At 46.1% G+C, this 21,839-nt stretch overlaps 2 protein-coding genes across 2 annotated transcripts; both read right to left on the bottom strand.

Annotated features, from left to right (window-relative positions):
- Positions 1-3,959: 3,959 nt before the first annotated feature.
- Positions 3,960-4,895, bottom strand: LOC144279135 (olfactory receptor 51G2-like). Its single transcript, XM_077840602.1, has one exon. It carries the CDS (start codon positions 4,893-4,895, stop codon positions 3,960-3,962), a length of 936 nt encoding a protein of 311 aa, XP_077696728.1.
- A 9,999-nt stretch (positions 4,896-14,894) lies between these two features.
- On the bottom strand, positions 14,895-15,830 carry LOC144279130 (olfactory receptor 51G2-like). The gene has a single exon (XM_077840588.1). It carries the CDS (start codon positions 15,828-15,830, stop codon positions 14,895-14,897), a length of 936 nt encoding a protein of 311 aa, XP_077696714.1.
- Positions 15,831-21,839: the final 6,009 nt, after the last annotated feature.

The following is a 21,839-nucleotide window of genomic DNA, read 5'->3' as shown; positions in this document are numbered from 1 at the left end:
TCGGGACATCATCCCTGCCCATCCCGGTTAATAACCATTGATGGACCTAACTTTCATGAATCTATCTACCTTCCTTTTGAACCCTATTATAGTATTGGCCTTCACAACACCCTCTTGCAAGGAGGTCCAGAGGTTGACAATACATTCAATGAAAAAATACTTTCTTGTGTTTGATTTTAACCTGCTACCTATTAATTTCATTTGGTGGCCCCTAGCTCTTATATCATGGGAACAAGTAAATAACTTTTCCTTATTTACTTTCTCCACACCACTCATGATTTTATAGACCTCCATCATATCCGCCCCTTTGTTGCCTCAAGCTGAAAAGTCCCACTCTTATTAATCTCTCCAAATATGGAAGCCGTTCTATCCCCCTAATCATTTTTGTTGCCCTTTTCTGAACCTTTTCCAATTCCAGTCCATCTTTTTTGATATGGGACGACCACATCTGCACGCAGTATTCAAGGTGTGAGCATATCATGGATTTATATAGAGGCAACGTGATATTTTCTGTCTTATTATCTATCGCTTTCTTGATGATTCCCAACATTCTGTTTGCTTTTTTGACTGCCGCTGCTTGTTGACTGGATGATTTCAGAGAACTATCCACAATGACTCCAAGATCTCTTTCTTGAGTGGTAACAGCTAATTTCGACCCCATCGTTGTAGATGTGTAGTTGAGATTATGTTTTCCAATGTGTATTACTTTGCATTTAGCAACATTAAAATGCATCTGCCATTTTGTTGCCCAGTCACCCAGTTTTGTGCGATCCTTTAGTAGCTCTTCACAGTCTGCCTGAGAGTTAACTATCTTGAGTAGTTTTGTATCATCTGCCAATTTTGCCACCTCACTGTTTACCCCTTTTTCCAGATCATTTATGAATATTTTAAATAGGACTGGGCCCAGTACAGATCCCTGGGCGACACCACTATTTACCTCTCTCCATTCTGAAAACTGACCCTTTATTCCTACCCTTTGTTTCCTATCTTTTAACCAGTTCCTGATCCAGGAGACAACCTTCCTTCTTATCCCAAGAGTGCTGTTTTCTTAAGCGCCTTTGGGGAGGGAACTTGTCAAAGGCTTTCTGGATCACCTTTGACCACATGTTTGTTCCCCCCTCAAAGAATTATAATTAATTGGTGAGGCAGGATTTCCCTTTGAAAAGCTGTGTTGAGTCTACCCAACAAATCATGTTCATCTATGTGTCTGATAATTCTGTTCTTTATGAGTTTCAGCCAATTTGCTTGGTACTGAAGTTGGCCTGCGTTGCCAGTGTCAGCTCTGGAGCCTATTTTAAAAATCAGCATCTCACCTGATGTACACAGAAAAGACTTTTCCTCTAAAGCTTGTTACATCCCTTTCTATGAAGACATTCTGCACCACCCAAGGGGGTCCTGCCCCTTCCCATTTGAGAAGCTCTGGACGAGATAATTTATTCGCTCCTTCTGGCCTTTAGTTATTTGACTCTATAAATCATTGTCTTGAGTGGATCTTTATCTTGGCTGCAAGCTGAACAAGCTGCTATTCTGAATATTCAAAGGCATTCAAGGATAGATGCTCCCCAAGAAGAACTGGTATTGTCACAGTAAAACAAAGATATATGGTCCCTTTCCCCTCCCTTCTTTAGGGGAATCTCATGTTGTTCCACTCTTTGAATTGGGAACAATGCCCCTTCCATGCTAAATACTTCTCACCATGGAGGTCTGGCTACACTCCTCAGTTTCTTCCCTTCAGGTGCTTGTGACCAGCGTGATTCAGTCACCCCAGCCTCCCTACAACAAATAGGTTTATTAAGAAGCAGAAAAAAGCATTAAGAAATGTGGTTTAAAAATATCAGGCAGCTCTCATATGTCTACACTCATCTGTCTCATGTATCACTGCAAGCTAAGTTAGACAGGTTTGCTGTGGAGATACAGGAATAGAACTGGCCCAACTTACGTTCTTTTGGGATGCCAAAGAGCTCCTGGTACCCAGCCTAGTTTCCCAGTGTCCCTGAGAGCATCTTCCCCTCTGTTTGCCCCTTTCTTGCGGAAGCAGCCTTTGCTGAATCCTCTGTGAGCCTGGGCCCAGTCACCATAGCTCGGAGTCATGGCCATGTTACAGGGCCAAATGGTGAAGCTGATCTTTGTGCTCAGACAGCTTTCTCCCATCTAGATGTCTAAGATGAGACACTCCCCCCACCCCGCCCCGTGTCTGTTGATCCGTTGCTTGACAGTTAGACCTCATGACACGCCAAATCTCACCTCAGACACAAGTCCGGTAACTTTGCTGAACCTCCCAGCCATCCCATGATGCTCCAACTCTCCCTCATAAATCCACAGCCTATCCTGCACTGTTACCCCTAAGCACCCCCACCTCTGCACAGACACCAAGGGGTGGATTCATGGAGCTTCCCAGAGGCCAGCTGTCACACGAGGCTGTGGTAAGAAGCCTTTTATAGACAAAGGTCAGAGGTGTTGGTCTGTGGAACCCTGACACCGCCTTGATCTTACGCTCTCAGAGTATTTGTGCATCCTTCCATGTATTTATCCTCTCACTACTGCTGTGAGGCCCCACCTCCTGCCTCGTCTTTTTGCACCAGGCGCTTCCTCCTACTCCTCCACTTCCACCAAGACTCCTCCCCTTGGCTAGGCAGGAGCTAGGGCATGGTAAGAGGTGCCCTAAGAGCACAGACTACTATAGGGAGGCCAGACTCTCCACCTTCCCTAGGCGGTGCATACTGGCGGCTGTGGATGCAGGTTGGGGGATCTTTTGGACCCTTCAGGTTAATGCCAAGGACAGGAGGAGGGTCTGGGGCTCCTCACAGTGGCTCTGGATCCCTGAGCAGCCCTTTCCATGGCCCAGATCTGGCTTCTCTCCTGGAGAGAAGGTGGAGTCTCAGGTAAAGAGGAGTGGCAGGAGTGGGGTGTTGGGGAAGGGACAGGGCAGAGAGAGGGGACTGAAATGGGAAGAAGAGGGGCATAGTTGGGGGTCACAGAGGGGGTGGGGCTTCTGCATGTGTGCTGCTTTTTCACTGTGATCACCCTACAGTGAATGGGCTGGGCTGGGATAGGAGCCAGCCGTGCTTCTGTGTGGGAGCTGAGTACCATTTCCACCCCTTTGCATTGCTAGGGCAGCACAAACAGAGGGGCCAGGGAGGAAATCTGGGCCTGAGTCTCTTGCAAGGTCTCTTGTGTGTCAGACCCTCATTCACACATAACTTTTTGAATGTATTTATCCTCTCGCCACCTCTGTGAGGCAGGGCAGGGCTATTATCCACCTCTACGGAGGCCACACTGGGTCAGACCAAAGGTCCATCTAACCCATTATCCTGTCTTCAGACTCTGTGAATTTATCTCGTTCTTTTTGGAACCCTGTTATAGGCTTGGCCTTCACAACTTCTTGTGGGTTCCAGGAGTAGCTGCTCCAAGAAGCAGTCAGGTAAGGTGTCAAGAAACTTTATCTTGGCATCCCGTCCTGAAGTGACATGGTCCCAGTCAGTATGGGGACAGTTGAAATCCCCCATTACTATGATTAATGATTTTTTTAAAATTTTAACAGCCTTTTTCCCTGACGCATGGATGTTTAACCAGAGACGGAACAGTGACAGGTCAGGTACAATGGGAAACAACATCCACATCCCTTCTCTTTATTGACTCTATCAAGAGGTAATCTGAGGTTTGAGCAGGCACCGATACGGCTCTTTGTGAGCAAACATCACACTGGTCCACTGGCTCTCCAGACAGATTGTAAAAGTTGCTACCTTCCTTGGTCTCCTTCTCCCAGTGTGCTAGCCTCCCTCACCAGATCCTCTCCCATTTTTCCAGGCCTTATACCCAATCTGAACCTCTCTTTACAGAGTGGAGTTCAGTAGATCATGTCATCTCGGATGTAAGGTCCTGAATAGAATAGGTGGCCATGGCCTATGTTTTTCATCTCCCATGTCACTGGCCCTAGGGCCAAGTGATGAACTTACCCTTCACTTGACAAACACCCTGATTATCCTAGCACGAAGCTGTTTGCTTTTCACGCTGTACACAATTGGGTTCATAAGTGGTGGGACAAACAGAGAGATGTAGCCCAGGAGAACCTTGAGCAATGGAGGAGAGCCCTCCTCAAATCTGTGTATCACAGCCAAGCCAATCCGTGGTGTGTAGAAGAGCAGGACAGCACAGAGGTGGGAGACACATGTGTTCAGGGCCCTAAGGCACTCCGCACGGGATGCGACTTTCAGCACTGTTTTGAGGATCATCACATATGAGAGGAAGATGAACAGTGAATCTAACCCCACCACGGAGATGTTAAGAAAGAAGCCATAGATGTAGTTGACTGTGATGTCTGAACAAGCCATCTTCATGACCTCTTGGTGCAGGCAGTAGCAATGGGAGAGGACATTGGCTCGACAATATCGGAACCGTTTAAGGAGAAAGGGGAGTGGGAAGATTAAGGTCACTCCTCTTAGCACAAACAGCAGTCCCATCTTTCCAATTCTTGGCAGGGTTAAGATAGAAGCATATCTCAGTGGGTTACAGATAGCAACAAATCGATCAAAGGCCATCAACAGGAGTACCGATGATTCAATGAATGAAAGTGAGTGAATGAAGAACAGCTGGGCAAAACAAGCATCCAGGCTGATCTCCCTAGAGTTAAACAAGAATATACCCAGGGTTGTAGGCATGGTGGATATGGATAAGGCAAGGTCTGTGACGGCCAACATGGAAAGGAAAATGTACATGGGCTCATGGAGGCTTTGATCTGTTTTTATAATAAACAAAATGACTGAATTTCCTACAATTGAAATAACGTACACTAAGCAGAAGGGGATAGAGATCCAGAGATGGAAGTCTTCCTGCCCAGGTATCCCGCTGAGAAGGAGCAGAGCAGAGCTGAATTCGGTGTCATTGACTGCTGACATAATATACTGGAGAGGTCCAAGGTGTTTTGAAATACCCTTCCTGAAAGAAAAAAAAAACCCATGAGAGTAGATGATATTTAATGAGACATGGTTCTGATCTCAGTGCAAGTCTAGAGACTCCCAGGAGCTCAAGGAAGATTACCTAAAGCATGGTCTTGGATTTACACCATCGATAGGAACATAGGCATTGCCAGACTAGATTAGACCTGTAGTCCATCTAGGCTCATATGCAGTGCCCAGTATCACATGGTTCAGAAGAAGGTGAAAGAAGCCCTGAAATAGGCAGCTGTGAGATAACCTGCTCCCAGGGAGAGTTTGTCCCCAAGACCCACTAATTAGACATCTATTGTAGTATAAATTAGGCAGGTTTAGAGCCCTTCTAAGAGCTTTGTTGCTAAGTCCTCACTACTGTAATTGGATTTTCTGTTTACCCATATAAACATCCAGTCCCTGTTTGACACCTGTTAAGCTCTCGAGCCCACTGATATTGTTAGGCAACAGTTAAAATTTAGCGAACAGCTAAGATAGAAACAGCAGAACAAGCAGGAATGCTATAGTAGCATTCAGTAGCAAGGACACTGACAATTGTGAACAATTGATAAGCTTATATGGTTCATGCTTGCCCACTAATGTAGCTTTTAGAAGAGAACAAACCCTCCCTTTACAGCCCACCGGATATTTGTAAGCACTTATTTTTACCCCCACCCTGCCTCCTTCCCCGCAAGGTAGTTATAAATGTTTGATGTAGATAGGATAACCTTTATATGTAGGTATTGTTTTCATTTTTATTTTTGTTCAGGGTTTTATTTTGATTTGTAATAATGTTTGTTTTCATATGTATAAATACATGTAAATACATTAACAAGAAAATGTGTACAACTGGCCACAATGGCACCATATTTTCAAAGCTGCTTGTCTGTTTTCCCGGTACCGTGAATAAACCCCCTTCAGTATTGTCTGTGCTTGCCTGATTCTTGGGGAAAAGAATCTTTTTGCTTAACAGTTTTGGCTCAGCGAGCAGGGTGTGATCGGGAATCCGCAGAGAGTTTGTCACATCCAGGAATAGAGATGAGTATCCTTTTACTTACGATCTCTAGTGCACGCTTTGGTTTGGGACACCCCTTCACACCCCTTTTGTTTAATAGGAACCACGTATAGGACACACAGACAAGAGGACTGAATGTGCGTGTGTTTGTGGCCAAGTTTTCTGGGTGCAGGGATCACTGGAGGCAAAGGCTGCACTGCCAGGGTTTTTGGGGTGTGGGGATCGCTGGAGGCGACGGCTGCATTGCCAGGTACTGAGCACCAGAATGTGTGCTGCAGTAAACAGAAGGGTATTTTTACTGACCCTGACTCAAGGAGCGATACTAATAAAAACCAAAATAAAATTAATTGGAAACACCTTAAAAACAAATTCAAAATTGGAACCTGGCACACAAGAGGGAAAATCAAGATAATGGGTGGTCCGGGACAGGTGAAAACAGACTGGCTCATAATACTGATAAGTACACTCCTCTCAGCACAAGGGAAATGAGGGGCTTACTAAAAAATCTCCCTAATCTAAAACCCAAACCTCCAAATTTAATATTCTGGAAAAAAGTAAGCCACCTATACGTTAAATCCCAGGAATCTTTATATCTTAACAAAAGCTAAATGCCCTGATCTATCATGGGCCTAAATCCTTACAAAAGAACACCGAAACGGCATTTGGGCCTCTGTTACATTGAAATCTTAAAATGATATGACCCGTGCCTGCACTGAGTTTAAGGAAGCTGTTCAGGAAGCCTTGGGGAACAAGCCAGTAATTGGGGACCGATCATGGGCTGCATGCAAGGCAAGAATGAGGTTGCGGCTCAATATTTTAAAAATATAAAAGGGAAATGTATCCCAGCAATGCAGGCATTGCAGACCCAAAGAAAACGAATCAGGCCTTTCTAAAAACCTTAAAGAAAGGTTTTAACTCTCACTTGCAAACAGCCCTTAATTTAAAAGTGAACCCAGGCTCTGATTATTAATCCATCCAAATCCAAATGCAAAGCCAAACAAGCTAAAGAAATAAGGAGCAAGGCTACTCGTGTTTCTGTGGTAACAGCAAAAAGTAATTTAGCCTGCTATAATTGTGGGTGTCTCGGGCATACCCAAAAGAACTGCAGGCGCAAGACCCAGAAGCCTAGTCAGGGACAAAACCATGGTCAATTGAAGCCGTGCAGCACCCCCCTGCCCTTTCAATCTGGTCCTGATCCTGTCCCCACCCTTCCCCCATCTCACATGTGTTTTGTATGTGGGGACACAGGACATTGACTAAATGCTCAAGCCAAGTACCCCTGGGCAACCGGCCCCAAGCGGTATGTCAACCAGCTGCCAAGCCTTCCTCACACCTAAGCAAAAAAAAAAACTGGTCAGGCTTTTAAAATCCATGACACGGTCGGATCCATCACCCCCCCCACACACACACACACACTTTTGCCTGTAAGTACTTCTAATGCAAATATAAATCCCTCAAGGCCACACTTACAGGCATGGATAAGGGGCCAGCCATGCACATGCCTCTGTTTCCATTACTGACCTCCCCCTCCCCTCCCTACTACTCAACAGGATATTACTATTCTGGGGAGGAGGTGCGCAACTCACAGCTTATTAAAGCTATCCTCTTCATATAAAATCTAATCTATTCTTCTGGACTCAGTCTTTTCTTTACATAGCTCCAAATGCACAGGGGACTATTTTGGGCATGGATGTCCTCTGCGACCTTGCAGCAATTCTTAACCTCACTCAAAGTACAGTTCCAAATAAACGTATGTGTACTCATACCATTCCTCTCCGTGATAATACATTTCTTTCTTCTCTTGCACTGCCAAATCTGAGGCTTTCCCTTGGGATACCTCGAACCCTTTTCCCAGGTGTTATGTCCCAGATTCCCCTGGGTTTGGGCAAAAAATAAGCTGTTTTGCTGTTCAATGCCTGCTCATCTTTGCCCACCCATCCAAGTTACCAGTCAACTCCCTTTTTTTAAGGTCAGGCTTGACAAAGCCCTGGCTGGGATGATTTAGTTGGGGATTGGTCCTGCTTTGAGCAGGGGTTTGGACGAGATGACCTCCTGAGGTCCCTTCCAACCCTGATATTCTATGATATTCTATTCCCACTCCCTCCACCTACCAGGCAATACCCCCTCACACCTAAGGCTGCAACCTGAACAAGCTGCTATTCTGCTATACTTCAGCAAGGCATACTGGTTCCTTGTGGAAGTGCACCTTCTTAATCCCAGGACCCTCCAGAAACCCCCTCTTGGGCGGATGTACAGGAGGGAAATCAGGTCATGGTAAGAACATATAACCCCCCTGTTTTCATAAACTACGTAGCACCCAGGAATGGCATGCTGTCAGACATGGAGCTGAGCTGCCATAATGTATGAACATGTTTAACCCAGTTCTTGGGATGTTTGCGGTAGAGCTATATTGGGTTAACGATTGGGATGTTTATGTTATGGCTCTATTGGCTGAAACCATTGTGGCTCTTCCTAGTTTCATAGCAGGTTGCTGGAAAACAAGCAGGAAGGGAAGCAACTGTTCAAGAACAGGCATTTCTCAGTCAGCACTTCAGGGAGGTCGAGAGATAGAACTGGAGCTACAAGCTGGGAAGAGCCTATTTCTGGGTTCCAGCCACATCACACAGCTTGTTTTGGCCAGTGCTGTGAGTCTGGCCAGAGGTGGGACAGCTGCTGTGATAAGCGCTGCAGACCGACAGACACAGACACCTCTGGGGAGATCTGAAGGCCTCGGCCTGCCTGGGTCCCCATCAGAGTAGGAGGGTTTGGAGGTCAGTGACCTGCACAAACTGCTGTTTGAAAACCCTCTGATTCTCCCATGTTACGCTTTTTCCTGCTGTTCAGATTAAAGAGTAGTTTGGGTTAAGAAGGCTGGTTGGTCCCTCATCTCACCACGGGTCACAGACTCCCAAGGGAAGAACTATGGGATGCAGTCTGACGGTGGGAGAATGGCGAGATCCTACCCCATGAGAGGGAAGGCTACTTGCCCTGACATCTGGCACTCGGAGACCAGAGATGGGGGTGAGATGCAGGTAGCCCTGTAACTTTTAGTGATATCTACAGAGCAGAGATGCTACAGCCCTCAGCCATTCAGATAACAGAAATATGCCTTATCTCACCTGTTACCACAGAGCAACACAGCTCTGAATACCTGCGTTCATAATCAATCCAAATAATAAAACCTTTGAAAATGTATTTGCTGATTCAATTTCCAGGAGCAAATAAACCTGTGGCAATTTTTTGAACTATTGACTGATATTTCATGGGTTCTCCAGTCACTCAGCCCCTGGCAGGATCGGGCCCAGAGCACACCGTACCTCCAGAAATGGGACCCACTGATAAAATCTCATTGGGGATATTGCGGTTCTTTAACACTTCAAGTTCTCTTTGAATCTCAGATTTGTGTGTAGCTTCAATAGCCCCTTGAGGAGCTTGGGCAGGTGTAGTGGAGGGGTTCCCAAGTTCCCCAGTTCTACCAGCCTTTCACTGAGTCAACCCAACAGCCCAGCTGAGTCCTCTGACACCCCACAGAACATCGACACATGTAAACAGCTTGCAGCCTTTCCCCTCCACTTTGCATTTGTAAGGTAGCAAAACCTGCCAACGTACCCAATTCCTACTAGAAGGGGAGCCGCTGACACCAGAGGTCTTCACCCTAAAGGACAAGGAGTCATCAGGGAGGTAGCACGGGCAGCAAGCAGTCTCTGTTCAGATAGGGAGGCAGCTGTCTTTATGAAGCGTGCTTGCATATTCCCTTGGGGGGTCACTTGGCCATCAGGGAACCTCAGCTGCTTGGTTCAGTGTGCACCAGCTGTAACCCCCATCACGGCCAACGGCAAAGTGCAGGAGGCCAAATCACAGGGGATTTGCGGTGATCCTACCCAACTGGACTGCAGGCCACCCCAGCTGCAGGCTCTGCTCCTGGAAACTGGGCTTCTCATCACTGTTCCTAGTGTTCAGATTAGTCCCTCGGGGGCAGCTGAGCGGTAATGATGATGCTGTCACAGCTGTGATCTTGCTGAAATAAATAATAGTAATAATACTGATACTTAATAGAGGGTCAGATTTCTCCCCGGCAGCCGCGTTTCCTGCATTACACAACCAGGGTGCAAGCTCGGAAAGGGAGAGTCTACAAGGCTGCATACTTGGAATTTCCTTGGATCCTTCCAGTAGGATATAAACTTCGTCTCCGTTAGGGTGGTTAAGTGCTGGAATAAATTGCCCAGGGAGGTTGTGGAATCTCCATCAGTGTAATTTTTAAGAGCAGGTTAGACAAACACCTGTCAGGAATGGTCTCGATAATACTTAGATCTTCTATGAGCACCGGAGTCTGGACTTGATGACCTCTTGAGGTCCCTTCCAGTCCTGCAATTCTCCCTCAGGCATAACAGGAGGCCCCAGGATCCAGGGGGACCCAAAGTTATACACACATTTCACTGACCACTGGTAGCTAGGCCACCTCCCCAAAATCTCTGGGCCTCCACAACTGCTCTAGGACGCTCTCCAGCTCCCGGATAGCACAGGTTTATCAGAGATGTGTGACCTGGGCCTATCACAGTAGCCACTGCCCCCAGGATCTGCTGAAGGAGCGCTGTACAGTGTGGAAGGGGCTGTACAGTGATGGGAAAGCTGCTTAGAGTAGCGGATGGACACAATACCCCAGCCCTAGACTGGTCAGGAGGTTTTGAACTTTCTATACCCAGAGTGCAGCCATAGACTCCATCAGTGCAACCTTCATTATGTTGTGAGGGAGAGGCAGATGGAAAGTCTCCAATTTCTCTTGGGGATCCATAAGCTCAGTTCTGTAAACAAAGGTCACATCCTATGTATTCCACACTTTGTGGAAAGTGACCTATATTAATGAGCTTGCATTGTGCAAATCTTTGTGCGGTGCAAGATGGTATGAATCTGGGTGGACGCTCCACCAAGGGTGCTAGGCTGGGGAGCTGGGAAATTGGCTGTTGTCTCCTGTTTGTCCTTGAGTGGTTTAGGAATAAAACACTCAGGTAGCCTAGTTGGGTGTGTGGCATCACCTGCTCTCGCGTTGGGTAACAGCGTTGCCTGGAGAAGCCAGCAGACCAGTGTGAGAGAGGCCAGCCCAGCTGACTGGATAAGGGGGCTCAACAGTTCCATCAGCTCCCAGATTGCACCCCAGGGGGGACATCCCATCACAGAGTTTTTACAACAAACTTCTCTGACAACATCTGCTCAATGTGCAGGGGCAGTCAAAAGAAAAGCTAGCTGAATTTTGGGAACCAGAGGTGGTGGATATAAAATACCAGGACAGGCTTAGCCTCCCCTGGTGCAGCTGTGACCTCCGGACACCAGTTGTGGGGTGTGCACAGGGAAATTTTTGCTTATTTTTATGTGCCATGTAGGTTCCAGTGTGGCTGAGGAGGCAGAATGTGCTACTCAGTTTCCTGGGTTCATTTGTAATCTCCGTGGACTCAATGGAGATTACCGATGAACTCAGGAAGCTGAGTTGGCCAATCCGACTCTGCTTTGCTGGTGACACAGCCAGCCTCTCCAGGCCCTGTTATCACCCAACACGACAGTAGGTGGTGTCACACACCCAACTAAGATGCCTGAGTGCTTTACCGAAGCCGATTGTACACAGGCAGAAGACAACAGCCAATTTCCCAGCTCCCCTGCCTTGCGCCCTTGCTGGCGTATTAACTCAGAATTATACTCTCTTGCACTGCACAGGTGTCTATACACCGGGAAAGATATACAACAGCCTTTGAACACAGAGCTGAGATTTTCCCCTGACACGTTACTCAAAACACGCTGGTAAATAAAAGGCATAAAACAAGTTTATGCATGAATTGTACTTGGTGGATTAATACCCCTGGCATAGGTGTGGCAGTGAGATGACTAGGAGGGCCTTTCTGTAATGATGGACATTCCACGGAGTTCTATGAATCGTGGTTCCCCCCCTTCCCCGCTGTCATTGCCTTTACCTCTACTTTAAAATATGTATGAATAACTTTGACATTATCCAAAACCTTAATTAGTTTACTGGCTTTATATTTTTCCTTATTCTTATGCTTTAGATTGTATTTGAATATTGCGTCACTTCTTATTGAGCTGGTATGGTCACAGTAAAACAAAGATATATCGTCCCTTTCCCCTCCCTTCTTTAGGGGAATCTCATGCTGTTCCACTCTTTGAACTGGGAACAATTCCCCTTCCATGCTAAATGCTTCTCACCATGGAGGTCTGACTGCACTCCTCAGTTTCCTCCCTTCGGGTGCTTGTGACCAGCGAGATACAGTCACCCCAGCCACCCTAAAAGAAATAGGTTTATTAAGAAGTAGAAAAAAGCATTAGGAAAAGTGGTTTAAAAATATCAGGCAGCTCTCATATGTCTACACTCATAGTCTCATGTATCACTGCAAGCTAAGTTAGACAGGTTTGCTCTGGAGATACAGGAACAGAACTGGCCCAACTTATGTTGTTTTGGGATTCCAAGGAGCTCCTGGTACCCAGTCTAGTTTCCCAGTGTCCCTGAGAGCATCTTCCCCTCTGTTTGCCCCTTTCTTGCGGAAGCAGCCTTTGCTGAAACCTCTGTGAGCCTGGGTCCAGTCACCATAGCTCGGAGCCATAGCCATGTTCCAGGGCCAAATGGTGAAGCTGATCTTTGTGCTCAGACAGCTTTCTCCCAGCTAGATGTCTAAGATGAGGGCCCCCCATGTCTGTTGACCCATTGTTTGACAGTTAGACCTCATGACACTCCAAATCTCACCTCAGACACAAGTCCGGTAACTTTGCTGAACCTCCCAGCCATCCCATGATGCTCCAACCCTCGCTCATAAATCCACAGCCTATCCCACACTGTTACCCCTGAGCACCCCCACCTCTGCCACAGACACCTAGGGGTGGATTCATGGAGCTTCCCAGAGGCCAGCTGTCACAGGAGGCTGTGGTAAGAAGCCTTTTATAGACAAAGGTCAGAGGTGTTGGTCTGTGGAACCCTGACACCGCCCTGATCTTACGCTCTCAGAGTATTTGAGCATCTTCGAATGTATTTATCCTCTCACTACTGCTGTAAGGCCCCACCTCCTGCCTCGTCTTTTTGCACCAGGCCCTTCCTCCTACTCCTCCACTTCCACCAAGCCTCCTCCCCTTGGCTAGGCAGGAGCTAGGGCATGGTAAGAGGTGCCCTAAGAGCACAGACTACTATAGGGAGCCCGGACTCTCCACCTTCCCTAGGCGGTGCATACTGGCAGCTGTGGATGCAGGTTGGGGGATCTTTTGGACCCTTCAGCCTAATGCCAAGGACAGGAGGAGGGTCTGGGGCTCCTCACAGTGGCTCTGGATCCCTGAGCAGCCCTTTCCATGGCCCAGCTCTGGCTTCTCTCCTGAAGAGAAGGTGGAGTCTCAGGTAAAGAGGAGTGGCAGGAGTGGGGTGTTGGGGGAAGGGACAGGGCAAAGAGAGGGGCCTCAAATGGGAAGAAGGGGGCATAGTTGGGGGTCACAGAGGGGGTGGGGCTTCTGCATGTGTGCTGCTTTTTCACTGTGATCACACTACAGTGAATGGGCTGGGCTGGGATAGGAGCCAGCCATGCTTCTGTGCGGGAGCTGAGTACCATTTCCACCCCTTTGCATTGCTAGGGCAGCACAAACAGAGGGGCCAGGGAGGGAATCTTGTCCTGAGTCTCTTGCAAGGTCTCTTGTGTGTCAGACCCTCATTCACACATAACTTTTTGAACGTATTTATCCTCTCGCCACCTCTGTGAGGCAGGGCAGGGCTATTATCCACCTCTACGGAGGCCACACTGGGTCAGACCAAAGGTCCATGGAACCCAGTATCCTGTCTTCAGACAGGTTTCAGAGTAGCAGCCGTGTTAGTCTGTATTCGCAAAAAGAAAAGAAGGACTTGTGGCACCTTAGAGACTAACCAATTTATTTGAGCATAAGCTTTCGTGAGCTACTGCTCACTTCATTGGATGCATGAAGTGGAAAACACAGTGAGGAGATTTATATACACACAGAACATGAAAAAATGTGTGTTTATCATGCACACTGTAAGGAGAGTGATCACTTTAGATGAGCTATTACCAGCGGAGAGTGGGTGGTGGGGGGGAAGAAAACCTTTTGTAGTGATAATCAAGGTGGGCCATTTCCAGCAGTTAACAAGAATGTCTGAGGAACAGTGAGTGGGCCAGTGCCAGGTGCCCCAGAAGGAATGAACAGGACAGACAAACGTCAAGTGTTCCACCCCTTTTTACCCATCCCAAGCTTCTGGCAAAGAAAGGCTATGAACACCATCCCGGCCTATCCTGGCTAATAGCCTTTGAGGGGCCTGTCCTCCGTAAATTTATCTAATTCTTTTTGGAACCCTGTTATAGGCTTCGCCTTCAAAACATCTTGTTGGTTCCAGGACTAGCTGCTCCAAGAAGCAGTCAGGTAAGGTGTCAAGAAACTTTATCTCGGCATCCCGTCCTGAAGTGACATGGTCCCAGTCAGTATGGGGACAGTTGAAATCCCCCATTACTATGATTAATGATTTTTTAAAATTTTAATCGCCTTTTTCCCTGGCTCATGGATGTTTAACCAGAGACAGATAAGTGACAGGTCAGGTACAGTGGGGAACAACATCCACATCCCTTCTCTTTACTGACTCTTTCAAGAGGAATTCTGAGGTTGGAGCAGGCACCGATACGGCTCTTTATGAGCAAACATCACACTGGTCCACTGGCTCTCCATGAACACAGACAAATTGTAAAAGCTGCTACCTGCCTTGGTCTCCTTCCCCCAGTCTGCTAGCCTCCCTCACCAGCCCCTCTTCCATTTTTCCAGGCCTTATACCCAATCTGAAGCTCCCTTTACAGAGTGGAGTTCAGTAGATCATGTCATCTCGCATGCAAGGTCCTGAATAGAATAGGTGGTCGTGGCCCATGTATTTAATCTCCCATGTCACTGGCCCTGGAGCCAAGTGATGAACTGACCCTTCACTCGACAAACACCCTGATTATCCTAGCACGAAGCTGTTTGCTTTTCACACTGTACACAATTGGGTTCGTAAGTGGTGAGACAAACAGAGAGATGTAGCCCAGGAGAACCTTGAGCAATGGAGGAGAACCCTTCTCAAATCTGTGTATCACAGACAAGCCAATCTGTGGTGTGTAGAAGAGCAGGACAGCACAGAGGTGGGAGACACATGTGTTCAGGGCCCTAAGGCACTCCGCACGGGATGCGACTTTCAGCACTGTTTTGAGGATCATCACATATGAGAGGAAGATGAACAGTGAATCTAACCCCACCACGGAGATGTTAAGAAAGAAGCCATAGATGTAGTTGACTGTGATGTCCGAACAAGCCAGCTTCATGACCTCTTGGTGCAGGCAGTAGCAATGGGAGAGGACATTGGCTCGACAATATCGGAACCGTTTAAGGAGAAAGGGGAGTGGGAAGATTAAGGTCACTCCTCTTAGCACAAACACCAGTCCCATCTTTCCAATTCTTGGCAGGGTTAAGATAGAAGCATATCTCAGTGGGTTACAGATAGCAACGAATCGATCAAAGGCCATCAACAGGAGTACCGATGATTCAATGAATGAAAGTGAGTGAATGAAGAACAGCTGGGCAAAACAAGCATCCAGGCTGATCTCCCTAGAGTTAAACAAGAATATACCCAGGGTTGTAGGCATGGTGGATATGGATAAGGCAAGGTCTGTGACGGCCAACATGGAAAGGAAAATGTACATGGGCTCATGGAGGCTTTGATCTGTTTTTATAATAAACAGAATGACTGAATTTCCTACAATTGAAATAACATACACTAAGCAGAAGGGGATAGAGATCCAGAGATGGAAGTCTTCCTGTCCAGGTATCCCAGTGAGAAGGAGCAGAGCACAGCTGAATTCGGTGTCATTGACAGCTGACATAATATACTGGAGAGGTCCAAGGGGTTTTGAAATGCCCTTCCTGAAAGAAAAAAAAACCCATGAGAGTAGATGATATTTAATGAGACATGGTTCTGATCTCAGTGCAAGTCTAGAGACTTGCAACAGTTAAAATTTAGCGAACAGCTAAGATAGAAACAGCAGAACAAGCAGGAATGCTATAGTAGCATTCAGTAGCAAGGACACTGACAATTGTGAACAATTGATAAGTTATATGGTTAATGATTGCCCACTAATGTAGCTTTCAGAACAGAACAAACCCTCCCTTTACAGCCCACCGTATATTTGTAAGCACTTATTTTTACCCCCCCACCCACCGCCTCCTTCCCCCGCAAGGTAGTTATAAATGTTTGATGCAGATAGGATAACCTTTATATGTAGGTATTGTTTTCATTTTTATTTTTGTTTAGGGTTTTAGTTTGATTTGTAATAATGTTTGTTTTCATATGTTTAAATACATGTAAATACATTAACAAGAAAATGTGTAGAACTGGCCACAATGGCACCATATTTTCAAAGCTGCTTGTCAGTCGTCCCGGTACCGTGAATAAACCCCCTTCAGTATTGTCTGTGCTTGCCTGATTCTTGGGGAAAAGAATCTTTTTGCTTAACAGTTTTGGCTCAGCGAGCAGGGTGTGATCGAGAATCCGCAGAGAGTTTCTCACATCCAGGAATAGAGATAAGTATCCTTTTACTTATGACCTCTAGTGCACGACTTGGTTTGGGACACCCCTTCACACCCCTTTTTTTTTAATAGGAACCACATATAGGACGCACAGACAAGAGGACTGAATGTGTGTGTGTTTGTGACCAAGTTTTCTGGGTGCAGGGATCACTGGAGGCGACGGCTGCATTGCCAGGTACTGAGCACCAGAATGTGTGCTGCAGTAAACAGAAGGGTATTTTTACTGACCCTGACTCAAGGAGCGATACTAATAAAAACCAAAATAAAATTAATTGGAAACACCTTAAAAACAAATTCAAAATTGGAACTTGGCACACAAGAGGGAAAATCAAGATAATGGGTGGTCCGGGACAGGTGAAAACAGACTGGCTCATAATACTGATAAGTACACTCCTCTCAGCACAAAGGAAACGAGGGGCTTACTAAAAAATCTCCCTAATCTAAAACCCAAACCCCCAAATTTAATATTCTGGAAAAAAGTAAGCCACCTATACGTTAAATCCCAGGAATCTTTATATCTTAACAAAAGCTAAATGCCCTGATCTAGCATGCGCCTAAATCCTTACAAAAGAACACCGAAACGGCATTTGGGCCTCTGTTACATTGAAATCTTAAAATGATATGACCCGTGCCTGCACTGAGTTTAAGGAAGCCGTTCAGGAAGCCTTGGGGAACAAGCCAGTAATTGGGGACTGATCATGGGCTGCATGCAAGACAAGAATGAGGCTGCAGCTCAATATTTTAAAAATATAAAAGGGAAATGTATCCCAGCAATGCAGGCATTGCAGACCCAAAGAAAACGAATCAGGCCTTTCTAAAAACCTTAAAGAAAGGTTTTAACTCTCACTTGCAAACAGCCCTTAATTTAAAAGTGAACCCAGGCTCTGATTATTAATCCATCTGTATGTGGGCCTCTAAATGCAAAGCCAAACAAGCTAAAGAAATAAGGAGCAAGGCTACTCGCGTTTCTGTGGTAACAGCAAAAAGTAATTTAGCCTGCTACAATTGTGGGTGTCTCGGGCATACCCAAAAGAACTGCAGGCGCAAGACCCAGAAGCCTAGTCAGGGACAAAACCATGGTCAATTGCAGCACCTCCCTGCCCTTTCAATCTGGTCCTGATCCTGTCCCCACCCTTCCCCCATCTCACATGTGTTTTGTATGTGGGGACACAGGACATTGACTAAATGCTCAAGCCAAGTACCCCTAGGCAACCGGTCCAAACCGGTATGTCAACCAGCTGCCAAGCCTTACTCACACCTAAGGAAAAAAAAAAAACTGGTCAGGCTTTTAAATTCCATGACACGGTGGGATCCATCACACACACACACACACCCCCCACACACACTTTTGCCTGTAAGTACTGCTAATGCAAATATAAATCCCTCAAGGCCACACTTACAGGCATGGATAAGGGGCCAGCCATGCACATGCCTCTGTTTCCATTACTGACCTCCCCCTCCCTACTACTCAACAGGATATTACTATTCTGGGGAGGAGGTGCGCAACTCACAGCTTACTAAAGCTATCCTCTTCATATAAAATCTAATCTATTCTTCTGGACTCAGTCTTTTCTTTACATAGCTCCAAATGCACAGGGGACTATTTTGGGCATGGATGTCCTCTGCGACCTTGCAGCAATTCTTAACCTCACTCAAAGTACAGTTCCAAATAAACGTATGTGTACTCATACCATTCCTCTCCGTGATAATACATTTCTTTCTTCTCTTGCACTGCCAAATCTGAGGCTTTCCCTTGGGATACCTCGAACCCTTTTCCCAGGTGTTATGTCCCAAGTTCCCCTGGGTTTGGGCAAAAAATAAGCTGTCTTGCAGTTCACTGCCTGCTCATCTTTGCCCACCCATCCAAGTTACCAGGCAACTCCCTTTTTTTAAGGTCAGGCTTGACAAAGCCCTGGCTGGGATGATTTAGTTGGGGATTGGTCCTGCTTTGAGGAGGGGGTTGGACGAGATGACCTCCTGAGGTCCCTTCCAACCCTGATATTCTATGATATTCTAGTCCCACTCCCTCCACCTACCAGGCAATACCCTCTCACACCTAAGGCTGCAACCTGAACAAGCTGCTATTCTGCTATACTTCAGCAAGGCATACTGGTTCCTTGTGGAAGTGCACCTTCTTAATCCCAGGACCCTCCAGAAACCCCCTCTTGGGTGGATGTAGAGGAGGGAAATCAGGTCATGGTAAGAACATATAACCCCGGGGTACTTCAGCCAAAATACTCCAGCACGCACATGGTATTGGCCTATACAAAAACCTCTGTAAAAGTGCAAAACATTCCAACATAAGTTCATAAAACCAAAGTTAAAATATATAAATAAATTCATATTGTTTATATTGTATCCTTTTAAAAGTGACTCCCCATGTTAATCCTGCTGGCAAACATACCTGATGCAGCCTCCTGGGACCTGCCCTTGGTACATGTAACACAAAATACCTGTTTCAAAGCTGGCCAGTTTGTGCAACTCCCTACAAAAGGCAGCTGCAAAAGGGTAAAAAAAAAGAAACACTTGGCTTACCCCCAGACCAAACCACCTCGGACCTATCATGCTTACAAAAACGGACAGTTACATCGTGCATTCCTGTTCCACCCTTCGTCCTTTAACCTTGGTCTCTTCTGTCGTTGTGGATGTCCTTCCTCTTGCAAATGATAAAATTGCTGTACAAGTATCCGCTCCTCAGTGGTGTTTCATCACTGCTGCATCTTATTACATGTATGAACCATTACAGTGCCTGCAAATTACTAACTCATTTATCCCAGGGAATGTGCACCTCCCCAGCCGTATGTTCACTAAAATAACAGCGGCTTCTCAATAATATAACAACCTATACCTAACCTTTACACTGGTTCAACTGGCCAAAAAGCTACTACTCAAAGTGGTCCCGGCTGCTGCATCTGCGTTTATCACCGTTCATAACCACATCACCAAAGGTCGCATTCAAGTCCAACTCTCCAATCAAACTATCACCCATCTAAAAAACTCATTCATAATGCATGCTACATCCCCATCTCCCAATGAACTATTGTCCAACCAACAATTTCTGCTGCTTCTATATTTGTGTTACTAACCTCTCTGGTCACGTGTGAGTACTTTAAACACAGGCATAAAAATCTTACTATGTTTCTTACCTTTACCCCCTTCCCCCAATTCCCCTCTCCCTCCTCCTTCCCACCTCCCTTGGGCAACCCTAAAACAAATCATGCATATCAAAGCATTTACAGTATTAAATTTATCTCATCTAAAAGTTCAATATGTCAACAGGAGGGCATTGTCAGGCAAACGTTAAAATTTAGCTCACAGCTAAGACAAACACCACAGAACAAGCAGGAATGCTTCAGTAGCATTCAGTAGCAAGGACCCGGACAATTGTCAACAATTGATAAGCTTATATGGTCAATGCCCTCCTGGTAACTCAGGTCTTAGAACAGAACAAACCCTCCCTTCACAGCCCGCTGGATATCTGTAAGCACTCATCCCTACCTCCCCGCACTCCGCCTCCTTCCCCCGCAAGGTAGTCATAAACGTTTGATGCAATTAGGATAAACTCTATATGTACGTACTGTTCCTATTTTTATCTTTGTTCACCGTTCTCTCTTGATTTGTAACAATGTCTGTCTCTGTATGTACAAATAAATGCAAATAAATTAATAAGAAAATGTATATAACTGGCCACTATGGCACCATATTTTTAAAGCTGCTTGTCAGTCTTCCCCATACCATGAATAAACCCCCTTCAGTATTGTATGGGCTTGCCTAATTCTTGGGGGGAAAAAAAACCTTTTGCCTAACAACATGTTGTCGTTGGGAGTTCCGCAGCCTACTTGAACACTGTGTGATTTTACAGTTGTGACTCTCCACTGATACCCCTTCTGGCCCTCCACTTTGGAGTGTGGCCCACAGTACCATGACATGTGCGTAAACACATGGCAAGTGCATAGTGAAAATGGTCATTGTATTCACCTGTCCTGCATTGAAGCTATTTATTAATGTGTTTCCTTCATGGGCAGAGGGTAAGGAAGGCAAGGGAAGGCAGGCTGCTCTTGGTCTGGTGCTGGGGCTGGCAACTGGGTCCAGGTGGCTGCCCGGACCCTGAGCTCCAGGGCCAGAGAGGCTGGGGCTGCACCTCAAATTGGGAGCGGGGAGGCTGGGGAGCTTGGTGTGCTCTGGGGCTGGGGGCAATAGTCTGGGGAACGGCCTGTTGCGGCGGTTGGGGGGCTGGCTTGGCTCCATGGGGGGTTGTGGAAGGGGCGGGGCTGGCGGCCTGCCTGCCCCAGTTCAGGCTTCAACACCACCCATGATTTCCTTGCCTAATTTTTTATATATATTATTATTATATTATAGATAGATTAGATAGAAAGATTATTTTCTCCACTCCTCAAATTCTACATTATGCCATTGTCTCTTTGCGGTAGAGGGATAAATTCTTAGGGCCAGTTTCTTAATTCAGTAATAATGACTTCAACTGCATCACTCCAGATTTATATGTGTAAATTCAACCAGAACTAGGCCCGAATACATTTCTCTACCAAATGCTCCCAGTGATACACTCTGACTTAGAAGAATCCCTTCATAGAGAAGCTGAAGTGCTTTGCCTGGCCAATGTTGACTGACTCCAGAGAGTCTGATCATCCTACAGGCTTCATTTTATCCTCACAGGATCTGCATCCTCTCCCCATGCAAGTGTCGGTAGGTATTTGGCAAGTTACAAGCAAACATAGTCAGACGGGCAGGGGAGGGGTTGGCGTCACAAGGTGAATAGTGCAAACACTAGGTTTCCACTTATATCCAGTTGAGGGTGCAAGTTACTTCAGCCATGCTCATGTAAGAGATGATAGGTGTCAATTACATACAACCCTTATTACACTCCCCTATCCTGCACCTCAGCTCTATTCTTTCCTCCTTTGCTGAAACACTGACCAGCAATTCGGTTCTCTTAGGACGTCTTTAAAAGGTATTGCAGTGTTATTGAGTGCATGACCCTGAATATAAGTGTTAGAAACAGTTTTTGGTCGGTTACCAGGAGACAGTATCGTATAACTGTTCACTGAAGATAGATTTAATAACACAAACTATTACAAACAGCATTTAGAGTATTTCTGAAATACTTTCTAAACCTAAAACCATTAAATAATTTTGATATGTAATATTTGTATTACAAAGAAAAGTCTTGGCATAATATTTACACCTCTGTACTTTAGTACACACATGTCAACTCATTCTTTCCCCTCTGATCTGCTTTCAGAGATGATTTCTCGGGATAGAGAGTGACTTAAAATGTAGCGTCTGTC

This window comes from Eretmochelys imbricata, chromosome 1, assembly GCF_965152235.1.
Source record: "Eretmochelys imbricata isolate rEreImb1 chromosome 1, rEreImb1.hap1, whole genome shotgun sequence".
Classification (NCBI taxonomy): Eukaryota; Metazoa; Chordata; order Testudines; family Cheloniidae; genus Eretmochelys; species Eretmochelys imbricata.
The sequence above is the reverse complement of the archived record's forward strand: the minus strand, read 5'-3'. Positions and strand labels throughout refer to the sequence as shown.